The 15,518-nt window shown below is 38.4% G+C and overlaps 1 protein-coding gene across 3 annotated transcripts; it reads right to left on the bottom strand.

The window, feature by feature from the left end:
• Positions 1-524: 524 nt before the first annotated feature.
• On the bottom strand, positions 525-9,417 carry LOC107656746 (fos-related antigen 2-like). 3 transcript variants are annotated; one of them, XM_016444690.1, is made up of 5 exons: positions 9,253-9,417; positions 8,821-8,913; positions 5,039-5,293; positions 4,593-4,700; positions 525-3,299 (listed from the first exon to the last, which is right to left on the bottom strand). In XM_016444690.1, exons 3-5 carry the CDS (start codon positions 5,276-5,278, stop codon positions 2,754-2,756), a joined length of 894 nt encoding a protein of 297 aa, XP_016300176.1. In that variant the 5' UTR covers positions 5,279-5,293; positions 8,821-8,913; positions 9,253-9,417; the 3' UTR covers positions 525-2,753. The 3 variants fall into 3 exon arrangements, with proteins under 3 accessions (XP_016300176.1, XP_016300175.1, XP_016300174.1); XM_016444689.1 differs by having other exon boundaries at positions 8,821-9,024; XM_016444688.1 differs by having other exon boundaries at positions 8,821-9,417.
• Positions 9,418-15,518: the final 6,101 nt, after the last annotated feature.

Here is a 15,518-nt window from a genome sequence, read left to right on the forward strand (position 1 = left end):
GTTGGTAGAGGGTGTGATTGCTGTGTGAATTTGTCTTAACTGAATTACCAATACTAATCTGATCTTTATTACTGTTATCCTTTCTGATATTTTATTTTATTTTATTATTTTCAGTGCAAATAATTTTAGTAATGAGTCATGGAACTGATAAACATTTGGAAAAGCATTATTCTTACAATAATTTGAGACTACATCAGTGCTATGATATATCTGAAATAATATGTATATACACATTTCAGATTTTAAAATCGAAATATTTATTTCAAAATAAAAGATTTCCACACAGACACATGAATTTGGCCTGAACCTCAATACACAACCGCAAAACAGCCATTAATGTTTTTAAAATTGACTCAAATCTCAAACTTGGCAAATCATTTTCAACTTAATACATAATCATTATAAAATGTGATCCGGTGAAATGAGACAATGGGTCAACCACTCATAGTAATGCAAGATAATGAATGCACCTTTAACCAAAACATCAATTTTGACTTCTGAAATTAATATATATAAAGTGATTCTTCAAGAGAAAGTAAACCCCCACAAACCCTCATTTGTATGGCCAAATTAGCATCCTAACATACAAGTTAATACATTTTGTTTTTACATAAAGTGCAGTTTGATAACCAGAACAGCAGAAGCATTGATGAACTATGAGCAGGAAGTACTGTATTTACAACTGTATGTACAGTACATGCAAGTATGTGCATGCTTATTTTGCTTCTTCTTTCCTCTACACCACCATCCCCATTTATGAAATGTTTTATGTATTTTACAAAGCAAGTATTGTCTTACATTGTCATCAGTTGGATAAAGCAAAGCTGTCTATCAAAGTTTCATGGCAGATTTAGGTTCACAGACCAATATTAGGATGAATAAATCTGCATCTCTGATTGAGTGCAGAAATTAAGAGATAAATGAATAACTGACGCATAAAGCTGGTGCATTCAACCATCTTGTGACTGACTCAAAGGAACACAAAAGCACCACATTGTAACAATGAAATATCCAACATATGCAAAACACTGTGCACAGCAAAATACGACTATCCAAAAATACCACTTTGGAAATGTTTTTATTATCATTATAATAAACTTAAATTACCAAAGGAACAACACTGCCTTACATATTGCTGTTTTTGTAGGTTGTTTTCTGTCTTTCAACAGTAAAAGCAATATAAAGAGAGAGAGAGAGAGAGAGAGAGAGAATACAGACCGATAAGCAGGACATGTGCAGAAAGCTGTACAGACGGCTTGCTCAAATTACACAGGGTTCAAAGACCAACAGAGAACAGTTTACAGCACACAGTCCTTAAACATTTTCCTTTTTTTGGTATTAAATTGGTTTTCGCAACTAGAATCTCTCATACTCAATATAACGAACACTGAAATGATCTCCTAGATCCTTGAAAGTTCCTGACATAAATAAAGCAACAAAGTTCTTCAAACAGAAGCCACATTTGTTTTGTTTTGTTTCAGTTTGCTGCATCCTGTACAACAAAATACTCACATTCACCCTCAGTTATTATCTGACTGTGGCAACAGTAACCTTGAGATCTCACTGAAGTCCAGTCTTCTTTTCCATGGAATGTTTTTCAAGAAATATTGCAATGTGTATCTTTTCTTCAGTGTCTGATGCACACCACACTCCCCTTTTGCATCAAACATTCAATATCATTTTGCGTTCCCTGTTTATTCCATCACTGTAAAGAATGGCCTTTTATTTGATTGTAAGGTTGCTGACAAATGCATCTGTTCCCAAGTGCGGCAATAAAAGCCAACCAGTGTTTCAGGGAGAAGTGCTCCTATGGCTGATATATGATTCAGTTTAAACTGTACCCTGAAAAAAGGGCCAGACATAAAAGTACATATTAGAAAAGTAATAGTTTCTTTTATTATTATTTGAAAACCACAGTGTGCGCCAATACAAAAGCGATATTGCCATGTCAGGGTTAGAGGCAGAGCCTAATATGGCTAGAGTTTCCCTCATGCACACCGTTATATTGTGTTCTCTGTGCAATTGCTTCTAGTAATGCTTGTATGGCTCACTGACACAGACAAAAATCCCTGACAGTTAGATTCGCTGATGCTAGAAAGTGTTTTTTTTTTTTTTTTTCATTTTTGTTGCTTTGTTTGCTTTACATAACAAAAGCTATGTAAATTTGGCAAATGGTCTTAGTGCTTGTGCCGCATATACAAAATATCAACAAAGGTCAGCATTTTATTATACAAGATGGTTCTTTCGACACTCAGCAGTGAGGCTCATCCAGTGAACCCTAAATATTATAAACACAGCAGGACACAAAATACAAAGGGACAATAATCACACATCACAAATCCAAAGATAGTAGTGTCCAACGTCTTATTCTGTACCTATCAACATCTTGCAAGCAATTCCAATCTCTTATTAGTCAGACAGCCAGCAGGAAATATCTTGCTCTTCTGTACAGGCAGCCGACTGCAAGATGCTCGGAGTCTTTCTAAAGATGAAAGATGAAATCTCTACTCCCCTTTTTTCATCCGCATTCCAGAAACTCACGACTATTTGTAGCTGAAACAGCGAGTGGAATTTGCACATACATTTAAACAACAATGACAACAAACACTCTCTTCTGAAACGTTTAAATAAAATGAGCAAATTAGCCCTTTGAGGGTTCTCAGCTTTGTTGAGGTGAAGTCCTCACTCAAATCCTAGCTGAGCGTGCTCTGAAGATCCATGAGAATGGCAAAGGAGCACCGTCGATTTTTCCTTCAAAGCGCCAAGAGGGTGGGAGAATTAAGGGAATCTGAAGATTGGTCGCCGCTGCTACTGCTACGGCGGTGGGCTTTGGAGCAGGACTCCGATGAGGGTGAAGGACTCTCGGGCTCAAGCATGCTGGGGTAGGTGAAGATGAGGCTTGGGTTGTTCGGAGTGGACAACGGGGTGGAAGCAGCCACCACAGGCGTGTTGAGGCTGTCTCCATCAGAACAATACATGCCGCCACCTAGGCAGATGGGCTTGATGACTGAACGTTGTATTTTTCCTTCTTCCTCATCGTAGTCTTCTTCCAAAGGCTCCTGTTTAACCACCACTGGGTTGAGGGTACGCATCGGCCCCCGGGGACCCAGGTTGGAGCGCATGGTCAGAGGAAGGGGCGCACACTGCTGGGAGTGTGAGCTTTGGTGGCGTTCTTCAGGAGGCAGTTTGCACACGGGGTTGTGGGCCACCAACATGAATTCCAACTTGTCCTTTTCCTTCTGCAGGGTCTCGATTTCTTTCTGCAGGTCAGCCTTCTCCTCCTCTAACTTCTCTGTCTCCTTGAATAAAAAAAAAAAGACATACAATGAATGATCATGCTGCTTTTTGTCTGATATTCTTTTGGATTGTGAAATGATTTGCAAATGAATTATGCTGGTAATTACGGATTCAACATATTGAAGCATTTTAAAAAAGTTTAACAAGGTCGCTGTCAGGGTGGTCTCTGGGTGGTCTTAGTCAAAATAACTCACCCCCAAAATGTCTATTTGATATTCTGGTCTTTAATGTAAGCCTATACGACGGCTGCACAATTAAGCCAAACTAAACCAAAATCGCAGTATGGCTTAGTGCAGTTATCATATCTAAAGACTGCTATTTAATTGAATAAGACTGTATATATTTTTTTAATTAGTAGTAATTATCAATTATAACTACTAAGTACTACTATTTTTATAATAATAATAATAATAATTATTATTATTATTATTATTTATACATAAATAACAACAAGGAAATATTTTTTATTTTATCTTATCTTATCTTAGGGTACAAAGCCAAATTTCATCCACACCCGAACCTTTTCCTGACTGAACTCTCATAGCACTTTGGCACTTTAAAAGGCACACCCATAAACACAAGCAATTATTTCCCAAATCAATTTGAGCTTTGTTAAACAGGACACTTGACACAGCACCAAATATTTTGGAACAACTGTCAAAGCCTCCAGAAGGTTAAAACACTGACATAACAATGTGGCTAGTCATATATAAACCATAGCTGTCTTTGACTCATTAATATGGCTATGAGGAAGTAGGAAACTAAAAGCAAAACAAATGCTTAATTTACAAAGAAAGAAACAGTACATTGGAAGAAAGGGCATAGTTATTGTCATAGAAGACACAGTTCCTTATTTGGTGAGGAATGAAGCAAAGAGTGGGGGAAGGGAAGAGGGAAGATAGCAGTGTGTGGGGTTTGATGGTTAGCTGCGGTTTCCTCCTCGAACAATATCAGACGTTTGCTTCCCTCCAACCCCCTGTAGCACATTCCTCCCTCATGTTTCAGGCCTGACAGCCTGAGAGATGCCATTATAAAGCTAAGTAGTTCAATTACAGCCAGAATTGTCTGGGACTCGAGGCATTCCCCCTGTCTGCCAGACAACACTGGCTTTCAGTGGCTGTAAAACCTTCTTTTTATGGTCTTTTCAGCTTTTAACCACTGAGAATTGCGTGAAAATAAGCCTAGCGATAGTTGTGGACATTTCATTTGGAGTATTTGGTAAATATGTGTTCCCTTGTGCTGGTAATTTTAGAGAATGTTGTTGTTGTTTTTTGTAACAATGGTAGAAAACTCACCCCTTGCAGCATCTCGGTCAGTTCTCTTCTGCGGTTCCGACATTTTGCTGCAGCTAGTTTGTTTCTTTCTCGTCTAACTCGCCGTTTTTCTTCTTCCTCTGGGGTGAGCTACACACAGAATGAGGAGTGAGCACTCACCCAAGTAAACTTTTCCAGTTGTTTGTGAGAAATCGTTCTCACAACAAAAAAAAAAATCAAGGCTTGCATCATATTAAGTAACATATTTCAAGTCAAATGTATTTATATTATACTTGTACAATAACGATTGTTTCAATGCAGCTTCACAGTAATAAAAAAGAGAATAACAGTATTAATGCTGCAAAGTTCTGCTGTAATGCAACTCTAAAAAGAAAAAAAATGTCGTTATTCAATAATTCAGCAGATGTTTTTTGTGTTTTTGTTCTATATGTTAAAACTGGTTTTGTTGGTTTGATTTTGTCACTGACCTGCTCGTCTCGCTTGCGTCGACCCCGGGCGTCACCGATGGACCGGATGACCCCGGGCCGTGTGAGGGCTGTGTGGCCGAGGAGGCTCGGGCCACTAGACACCGACAGGCCGTACGGGTGAGGCCGGGAATATGGATTAGACATGGATGTGATTACTGTGGGCTGAACCATCCACTGCAGGTCCTGACTGGTCGTTATGGCATTAATTGTGGGAATAAAGGCACTGCTAGAGCCAGGCATGTCTACTCTGTACTTCTGTGGAAAAAAAAAGTATTAAGAGATTAAAGTGTAAATATTGATGAAAAAACTCAGGATTAGAACTCTGACTTTCACTGTTCGTTAAAAATTGTATGATTCATTTTTAGTCTTTGTTACTGCAGTCCCCCAGCCACCCACTTTTTAGCCGTTTTACAAATTTCCATCATCACAGATTAATGAATCATTCCACGTGCTACCTCGCTCTGTGCCCTCTTGACTGCTTGACCCCCAGAGCGACAGGGTGACACACACACGGTGAATCATGGGAAAGCCCACAACCCTCCCTGACAGAAGCCAACCAGTGTTAGATAATAGCCTCTGTGATGCAACGGGCAACGGATTCACCGCAGTGTGGGTATACAACAGATTTTTCTTTTTTTTTTAAACTGACTGACTGTCTTATAAGAAGTGAATATGACTTATAACAAGTACGGTTCTTCGTTTATAAGACGACTGAAATAAAATACTGATTTTAATCAAATGTATGTATTAGTAGTATTTGTTAATGCTTTATTAGTGTTAAAGTTATTTATTAATACTATTTTTTATTTGCTAATTAACAATAATCACTATTGCAGTCATACTTTATATTAGATCTTTAACTACTATGTACTTAAATAAAAAAAAATAAAAAAAGTTAGGTGCAATGTATCTAATGTGTACACCTTGAATTGCAAAACACTTGATTGTTATTGAGATAGGCTTAGGTTATCGAGATACAGTTATGGTTAGGAAGAGGTTTGGTTGTATTGTTAGGTTTAAGGATGGGTTAAGGTGTAGGGGTAGAAACAACTACAGATGTAACTACAGACATGAATTAAAGAAAGGTATTTTTTTTTAGATATAAGTACAATGTATGTCCACAATAAGTGCATTGTATCCAATGATTAATTTAAATGTAAGTACACAGCAGTTAGTGACACTTAATATAAAGTGGGTCCACTATTACTAACATGAATGAATGCTCAACAGTTTTAAATAGCGTTAATGTTAATAATGTCAGTTTAGAAAAGATTAATAACACAAATCTTTGTTCATATATAGTCACATTTGAAAATATGTGAACTTCTGATCTGTAAATTATTACGTAGTGATAGTTGCAGTACAAACAAGGCTATTACCCAAATATTACTTGTAAAATGTACCCAAGTTATAGGCTATGTTTTTTTTACATATGCAGTCTGACAAATGCTTAATCACGTTATAAGACTGCTCTTTATTTCTGTCATCCGGGAAACTGAACTGGGATCCTGTGCCAGCACATTCCATCCACCAAATTCCAGTCCATTCACACATTCCTAGTGGGATTTTTAACGGGAAACTGACTTAATGTGACGGACCATGTTTACCACAAATCATTTGGAGGGGAATGAATTACGGGAAGCGTGGTGTTGTTTAAAAAGGATAACAGCAATCATTTCGTGTATTTAAAAAAAAAAAGGACTAGAGCGAAACGTCAGTGTTCGTAAGTCTCACTTTAGTGTTTTATTTTCACTAAAAGCATAGTGTTTGCTTAAGGTGGTAGAGAAGAGTTTTCCACAACTTAGTATTGCGAAAGACTCCAGTACCTTCCAGGAACTGTCGCGTTTGTTTTTTCATTGAATTAATCCTTCACAAGCGACCGGGAAGGTCAACATATAAACATGTTACTGAATCATTCTACGAAGCTCTGTTGTGTTGCGAAATTACAGCGTTGCGCTCATTTCTCCTGAAATGTACCCGAATTTTCCCCTTCACTTGATTTCCCCCAAAAGGAGTCAAAACAGCGCATGCTGGAATCGAAAGGGGGCAGTTTATTCCATGGGTTTAGTAGTTAAAACAGCAACCCTACAAGACGATGATGCTCGGGAATTTCTGACAGGAGCTGTTAAACGTACCAGATGTGATTAAAATACCAGAGTCTGGGGAACAAGTTGCCAAACTGACCGACCGGTGCACAAGCTCCCATTCATTCGCGCTGAGATCAAGATCGGAAAATTCTCACAAACTTGCCTAAACTTCTTAGCTGTTAGTAAAACTTTACTTGAAACATGTAATATATAATGCATACAATGTAACACTCCTGGTATAACCATAGACAGATAACAATGATACATTACAATGTATGTGATTGACATTATTTGCGACAAGCTTTATGCAAGAATTAAATAAAGTGTGATTTAATGTGTTCTTTTTCACAATTTTTTAAGCATAGACTATTTTGTGAGTTTTTTTTTCTCCATGCATTAAAATGCATAGGCTATATCCTATTATCCCCATCACACATATTAAAAACATGCATTTACTTAAGTATGATTGTGTGACTACCAAATGATTCATACAGTCTATTGCCGTTTCATTAAATTCACCATATCAGCCAGTTCTAGTCAGTCCTTTAAAATGTATAGCCCAGCGTTTGTGTACAATGTCTTCATTTAGGTAGGCTACAAGCCCTCACCGGTCTTATCTTTTTACATTTCCATGTTCTCGATATCCGAATTGGCTTAATTTTCTCCACCCTAAACTTTACAGTTCAACTACGGTTAAAGGGTTAAAAAAAATTTTTTTCATATATTCAGATAAAGGTTAGTAAAGTGCAATAGCTTATGTGGAAGTCCCGGAAGTGTGGCATCCTGTGGCCACTACGTACGTTTTCTCCGTGTTCACATTACGTACACCACCCACGCCACTGCTACCCTTATCTGACAAAGATGCCTAATTCCACGGAAACATAATGTTATGAGTGCCAACATGTGCACTGTCTTAACAAAACGATAGACTGCAAGACGGGGAAGAAATAACCTCTGGGAATCATTTATTAAGAGAGCGAGACGGATTCCTCTGTTTGGATTTTACGCATTTTGCAGAAATGCATAAAAGCTATGTGCGTCTTTCGCGCACTTTCTTTTGAAAATAATGATCAGATACGATTCTTTTAAAACCTAGCAATTCAGAAAACAGTTATATGAAAAAATGTAGCACACACTGGATTCTTAAGGTACGCATGTATAGCTACTTAAGGTAAGGGCGCATCGTCCGTCTATATGCAATAATCAAGTGTCAAGTTTTTTAAGCACTTATAACACTTGCGTTGCTTTTCTATCAAAAACATGCATACAGGGCCACTGAATGTACTTTAGTTCACATCATGAAAACGACAACCGATGACTTCCAATGACCCCAGTCCTCGATGTATAGAAAGTTTGGTCACATTTTGCATCGCAGTTTATGCTACTATGTATAGACTTTGATATGTGCTACTATGTTATTATTTAGCGGAGCTGCTTCTAATTACATATTGTCATTGTCGTGTATTTTAACAACACGTAGCTTACTATGTGTAATGTAGTATGAGCACTGTGATGTAAAGTGTGTGAAGAGAATATGCTGTGCATTAGTGCATATCTTGCTAGTTTGGAATTAATTATGATAACATGGTACTAGGACTATTTATGTGTTATGTGGTACTATTACTATTTATCTTACCATTAAACATGGTAAGTGTCATGAGGATACGGACACTCAAGCACATCAGTATAGGCTACCTGGTAGCTGGAGGCAGGAATGGGGCTGGTGTCCGGGTGCGCCGGTGAGCTGCTGCTGCCGTGGGAGGATGTGTCGTATGTCCCGGTGTAATCCTGGTACATGATCCAGGGAAAGAGGAGGCAATTTCAGAAGGTTGATAATGAATTCCCACACGACCAGAGTGTCTTCAGTGGCAAAAACAAAGCGATTCCTTTATACCTAATCTAAAAATTATATCCAAAATACTTCTTAACGGTCAGTATGTTAAATCCAGGCATATCTGTGTAATATTATATTATTGGAGAAGTCAACGCTCTCAAATTGTGTAGTCTCTTTAACAGTCCAATAAATAGATGTTCCCGTGTAAACCTAATGCCTAATATTCATCGCTACTGAGATGTTCTACTAGAACCAGACAAAATGAAGAAAAAAAAAATCTGTCAAGCACCTACTTTTCTTCAGTGAACTCTGTGCTCTCGTAGGTTTAGTCCTGTCCCTATAGCAGTGACTCACGGCAGTGATGAGTGTACCGCTCTGGACTTTGGCGACTAAGTGAACTTCAGTGCTACTTCTACAGGTCACGTCGTTAGATGACTCACTTCAATGGCACTACTCTACTTCGTAGCTCCGCTTATCAACGCCAACCCGCGTCTACGCGTCACAGCCTTGATAAGGCGCACAGCAAAATAGGGGTGCAACATACATATTTTATAGAATTACTGCCAGACATTACTGTCCAGTACAACGTTTATGACAGAATATGGGTAAATATTAAATTATACATCCTATTGAGCAAATGAGGATTGTTTAAAATGCTTTAATTTCATTTAAACTTGTTTGCTTTACACAGCCACCCCCATTTCACAGTTGGTTTCGACCATTGACGCATGTTTCCAAAAATGGGCAGTTGCGTCAGAGCACACGCGCATGGGTTTCCTTGGTAAAGGCACGGTAAAGACGTGTCAAGGATTCCCTCCCCTCTTTCCCCACCTTTAACTTTCACTGGGTGGTCTGTGGACACATGCTCTCGGGTCCTGAACGCACGGAACACAGGAGAGTGTGTAGACGTGGTCGTGGGTTTCATAGAAAGTGGCAGCAGAGCACAGCTTTGCGGTCCGCATGGTGCTCTCGGACCCATGTGTGCGCTTTTTAATTTGCGAGCATGCATGTGCAGTTGCTCTTAAATTTCGCTGGTCACCATGGAGTTTTAGTTTTTCACTTTTTCTAGAGTTCGAAACACAAGAATTTCAATTCAGTATTTTTGTTGTTGTTGTATTTTCCAATTCTTTATTGCATCGTAACAGTTTTTCAGCCCATTTATCACAATTCTTCAGACATAATTGAGAATCCAGTCTGGATCAAACTCACCCTTATAGCCCGGAGAACAGATAGATGTCGCCAGTGGTACAATAAAGTTTATTGGGGGAGGGGGATTATCAATTGTATAATATCAACACTTTCTTAGAGTTGAGTTTAACATTCCTACGTGGGGTCCCATCCTATTTTGTGTAGGTATCGGAGATTTTTTATATTTAGAAATGCATGTTGTGAATTCATAACACATGGGTACGCTATGGAGATGGTGTATAAAAATGCAATCAAAGTTCTAGTCGGGTTTTGAACCGGTGTTGTTGGGGAAACATTGATTTTTAGTTTGACATGTCGCCCTAATGCACTGCCAGCCATAAACAGAAAAGCGGAAATATTTGAATACTTCACTGCAGTAACCATCCGTTTCATATAAGTTCATTTTGAGTTCATTTATTTCGAGTTAAGTATGAAGAGAACGTATGAGTGAACACCGGTTCCAAAGACATAGCCTACCCATAATAAGACTGATAACCACTACTTCAGTAGGTAGGCTATACAAAATGTCCATGAGACTAATAATAATAATAATAATAATAATAATAAGCAATATACTATGATTAAAACAAATATGCATGATATCTCATGTTTTTTCTTCTTCTTCTATGCCTTTATATATGCGAAGGGCTGTCGTTTGTGTTTCTCTATACTTGTCTGCCATCTGATCTGATCTGATCTGAGCATTATGGAAAATAATAAGTACAGAAGTGACGCACGTTTTCGGTGACGGTGAACGTCACTCGTTGTCTGGCCCAGTTCTGATCTCTTCTTAGGGAAAGAGAATTATAGCTGTTCGCAGGGTAAATGAATGCGGCCATTTTTAGTCTTATACACTCGACAACTGCAATAAACAGCTGACTGCACAGAAAACTGGCGGAACTCATACAGTAAGCACAGAAGCTCAACTACATATAGGCTTTATGTGTAATTACTATGCCCTTACGAAAAGGTTACTATTTCAGAATACCATTTTCATATACAATACTCCATCGCATGTGTCCATAAACCATAGCATTAACTTGGTCATGAGGGGAATATAGGCTACTGATAAATGGATTAGCTCCTTAACCCAGATTTAATATGAGACGCATTCATTCTAATCTGATAACGTACGTAACGCACGTGCTGTACTCTGAGGTAAACACAACGAAGGCACATGGGGAAGGTAGGATGCAATATAACTTTTACTTGGTTTATCACATATTTAACCTGTTACTTCAGTGTCCAATTGGGAAAATGATGGGTGAGTTAAACCCGTAACAAAACAACGTAGCATTAAAATCATATTTTCACATATTTTATTGACATAGCGCAGGGGTAGGCAAGTTCGGTCCTAGAGAGCTGCAGTCCTGCAGAGTTCAGCTCCAACCCTAATCAAACACACCTGAACAAGCTAATCAATGTCTTCAGGATTACTAAGGCTATAGGCAGGTGAGTTTTGTTTTCAGGGTTGGAGCTGAACTCTGCAGGACTGCGGCTCTCTAGGACCGAACTTGCCTACCCCTGACATAGCGCAAACTGATTTACATACACGAATCCCCACAATTGTTGCCAGTATGCAATATGGGGTAGATTTGGAGGCACTGGCGCACCTAATTAAGGTCACAATCTGCCTGGGAGTCCTGGGTGGAGGCCAGTGAGGCATGTGCTTTGTGGATTACTGACTGGTGAAAATACCTGATCTAGATTAGTGCTTCAGTGATCTCTTGAAATTTTATTTGCAGGCTTCCCTGGCAACTAATGTAGACTGGTCTGAAACAGAACAGAGCCACAATGTGAACATTCCAGGCCTGGAGGGAATACGAAACTCAGAGGATAGAAAATGAATTCATGCTGGAACATTTCCACTGATTAAGCCAATCACATTACAGAAAAGTAGGAAACATGGCCTTGGTTTGTCTATCGTGCATAATATCCCTGGTGTATGAAAGACTTGCTCAAATGGTAAATGCAACACAATAATTCTTCAAGCAAAACCACCAGCTGAAATTCAAACATCTGCTATTACGGCACTTCATTATTCGTTTCTTGCTTTCTTTACTAAGACAAAGACGAACAACTCCATAACAAAGACAACATACTGAAGCAAAAATATTCAATTATAAAAGAGTTCATGATTATTCTGAATTATCATTTAGATGGTAAACACAGAGGAGTATCTTCGTAACTGACTTGGACAGCTGAGAACAATGAAGGCTGTGTGAAAGACCCAAATTCTATAGCCAGGCAGCTTCACATTTATTTTCTTGTTTATGTGTTTGTGAATGGAGAAATCCTAGAGACTCGTCTTCAATGACTCAGAGTTGTCACGGAATGGAGCATTCTTTATTTACTTATATTTCCACCACCTGCTGTCTATAACCAAGTGGTCAGGATCTATTTCGGCAAGGAAGAACGTGATGCAGGAATTCTTTTCGATATCATGCCCCCTGTTACTGAACAACATTCCTCCTTTATAAAGTTTACAAAAAAGTGTTTATGCTTGCCAGTAGTCTTTAAAAAAATGGTTTTGCTGGCAGTACACTGAATGTACCCATACACAAACACAAACTGCAGCTTTGACTGTGGTTCTGAAAGAGTTATTACTACAAGAATCGGTTCCTGCTACAATGGAAGGAAATGCGTCACAAATGTGTGGCTGACTCAAAACAAAGAGCGACAAAACGAAGTGATGGCCACTTAAAAACAAAGAGGGGGATGGAAAGCAGGAGCGTATAGTGGAAGAACTTAACAAATGGAGTAGAAATAGGAGAGGTGGGGGGACTTTAAAGAGGGACAGAAAGATTTAGCATTGGTCTTTACTGAAAAAGGGTCTTCCCGTAAACCTTCGGTGTTTGGCCAAGGCAAATATGACCCATCACAGCGAGCTTTTATTCCGAGAGGGCAGTAGAGGAAAGATGCAGAGGTATATCTGAGAGTTTTAACATCTTCTACCCCCTTGTTTTGCGAATTATTTTGTCAGGTGCCACTTTCCGAGTGCTTTTCATCAAAGGCGCTGAACACAATGGAGAAAATTGTTTCAGAACACAACTGGGCTTGCTCTTTCAGATCTACGTAAAGTATGAATGGGTATGGAGATGAGGAGCAAGCCTCATGGAATGCTAATTTATTTGTTTAGAGCACAAGTGTGGACCAAGTGTTCGGCTGTCTAATCTGATAAGGTTCCTGTAAACCTGTATGCATGTCGTCGATGTGTCTAAGTGCTACAAACATGGAATGTCACAGTACATAAATAGGACAAGTACACTAATGTGTAAAAAGCCCAGGTGCGAGCTATACCAGAACAAGCCTCACTGATAAGAAAGGAGGAACGAGTGAGCATTTGTGAGCTCTTACAAAAACGTAATACTGCTTTTCTTGCAAACATTTGAGGATAGGTTTGGCAAACATTGCCACAGATTCGAATGAGGCTTGCGGCAAACCGTTTGAGGCAAATTTGTTACATATTAACTGCAATTGTAATTTGTTGAGGAGGGCTTAAAGAACAAATGTGTCCTTGTTGTTTTAATTATAGATGAGCTTGAAGAAATTGGGTAGGAGAAGCAGTGCTATATTGTCAATATAGTCAGTATAGCATACAAGTCACACACAATTTAGCACAGCCACTCATAACTTTTTTTTATGAACTGTTTCTACATACTTAAAAGTTTAATGTCACAAATTAGCATTAAAACTTTATTGCATTGAGTTAAATTATATATTTTTTAGAAGGTTTAGTCCCTGATGTATGGAAGCCCGTTTCCGCCACTGAATAAAAAATAAAAGAGGTAATTGCGATTTTTTATCTCACAATTCTGACTTTCTCGCAATTCTGACTTTATAGCTCACAATTGTGAGTTTATATCACGCAATTCTGAGAAACAAAGTCAGAACTCTAACTTTATATCTCGCAATTCTGACTTTATAGCTCACAATTGTGAGTTTATATCACGCAATTCTGAGAAACAAAGTCAGAACTCTAACTTTATATCTCGCAATTCTGACTTTATAACTCGCAATTGCGAGTTTATATCTCACAATTCTGTGAAAAAAAGTCCGAATTGTGAGATAAAAAGTCGCAATTACCTTTATTTTTTATCCAGTGGCGGAAACGGGCTTCCATACTGATGTGACTAAGGTTTATCTAAGTAAACAATTTGAGTGAAAAGTTTAATTCAAAAAATGAAAATAATTTAAAATGTTCTTAGGGCGCCTTTATACAGTTAAGGCTGCACTGACAGGCTTTGTGTCTGCTCCAAATTCAGACTCCGTGCCACACAAAAGTCATATTAATGTCATTTCTGACCCATCTCAGCCCCATTATCAGAAGTGACTGTGATGTAGCCTTAAACTTTTAGTTAGCCATGACAGGGTATATATTTTATAGCTTAATGTTTTCATTCATCGTGTTTCTATATTAGTAATAAAATATCTAAAACATGACTTTTTAAAAACACCTTTTGTGATTGTAATTCCTGTGTAAATGCATTTTTTCCAGTTCTGTGCAGCATTAAACTTTTTGTGTGTGTGTGTGTGGTGTAGAAGCTGCTTAGGTTGCTGCTTCTGTGCCACATTTGCAGTGTAAAGACTACATTAGTAATTGGTATATTCCCCTTTTTGCTTTAATGACAGCATTCACTCAACCTGGCAAGTTTTATATGGAATAATGTGAGAATGTTCCAATGTTTATGCTTCATTGGAAACAAACAAATCTTGATATTTTGTAGAAAAAGAGTTAACAGGAAGCATAAGCTATCACTATATTGTGTGTTTTAGCACTGCTGGAATTTGGCCAATCTGTATCTAGAACTGGAACTATCAGTTTTATTGTGGACAATTATAAATGCATGATCGTACATTGCTGATGCAATAACTAATAATATCATCTTATTTTCTATTATTTCTTGCATCATCTCTTCATGATGTAAGGGCCCTCTGACAATCCTAAAGAGAACAAACCATGCTGACTCAGTGAGCAGGAGTCTCTTCACAATTGACCTGTCTGTACACGAGTTTAACTTCACTTGTCTCCACCTGCCTGTATAACACCCAATAATAAGCCTAAAGAACTGGAGAGGTGAGACATACAATGCAAGTGACATTTTTCCACCTTACAGAAATGGAAACAGATAATACATTGAGTGTTACTTTGACCCTATCCAATTTCCTACGGCATGAAGATTTATTTACCTTTCATGTACAGCTATATACATATTTCTTTTGGATAGGAAGTAGAATAGTCAGGGAGCAGTGTCCCTCTCTGGGGTTTACTCCTTTAGAGCATCCATTCTGTCCGGTTGAATGAAAGCTTAATGCGAGTGTGGAAAAGTGGAAAATTTAATTAAGCAGCTAAGGGGGGTTTGAGGCACTC

This window comes from Sinocyclocheilus anshuiensis, unplaced genomic scaffold, assembly GCF_001515605.1.
Source record: "Sinocyclocheilus anshuiensis isolate Anshui unplaced genomic scaffold, SAMN03320099.WGS_v1.1 scaffold2043, whole genome shotgun sequence".
Classification (NCBI taxonomy): domain Eukaryota; kingdom Metazoa; phylum Chordata; class Actinopteri; order Cypriniformes; family Cyprinidae; genus Sinocyclocheilus; species Sinocyclocheilus anshuiensis.

Bases quoted from the DNA above. Each gene is read 5' to 3' on its own strand.
- LOC107656746 (XM_016444689.1), bottom strand. From the start codon at position 8,922: ATGTACCAGGATTACACCGGGACATACGACACATCCTCCCACGGCAGC. The intron at 4,701-5,038 runs GTCAGTGACAAA...TTCTGTGTGTAG, and splicing joins GACGCAAGCGAGACGAGCAG to CTCACCCCAGAGGAAGAAGA. The intron at 3,300-4,592 runs GTGAGTTTTCTA...TTTTTATTCAAG, and splicing joins TGACCGAGATGCTGCAAGGG to GAGACAGAGAAGTTAGAGGA.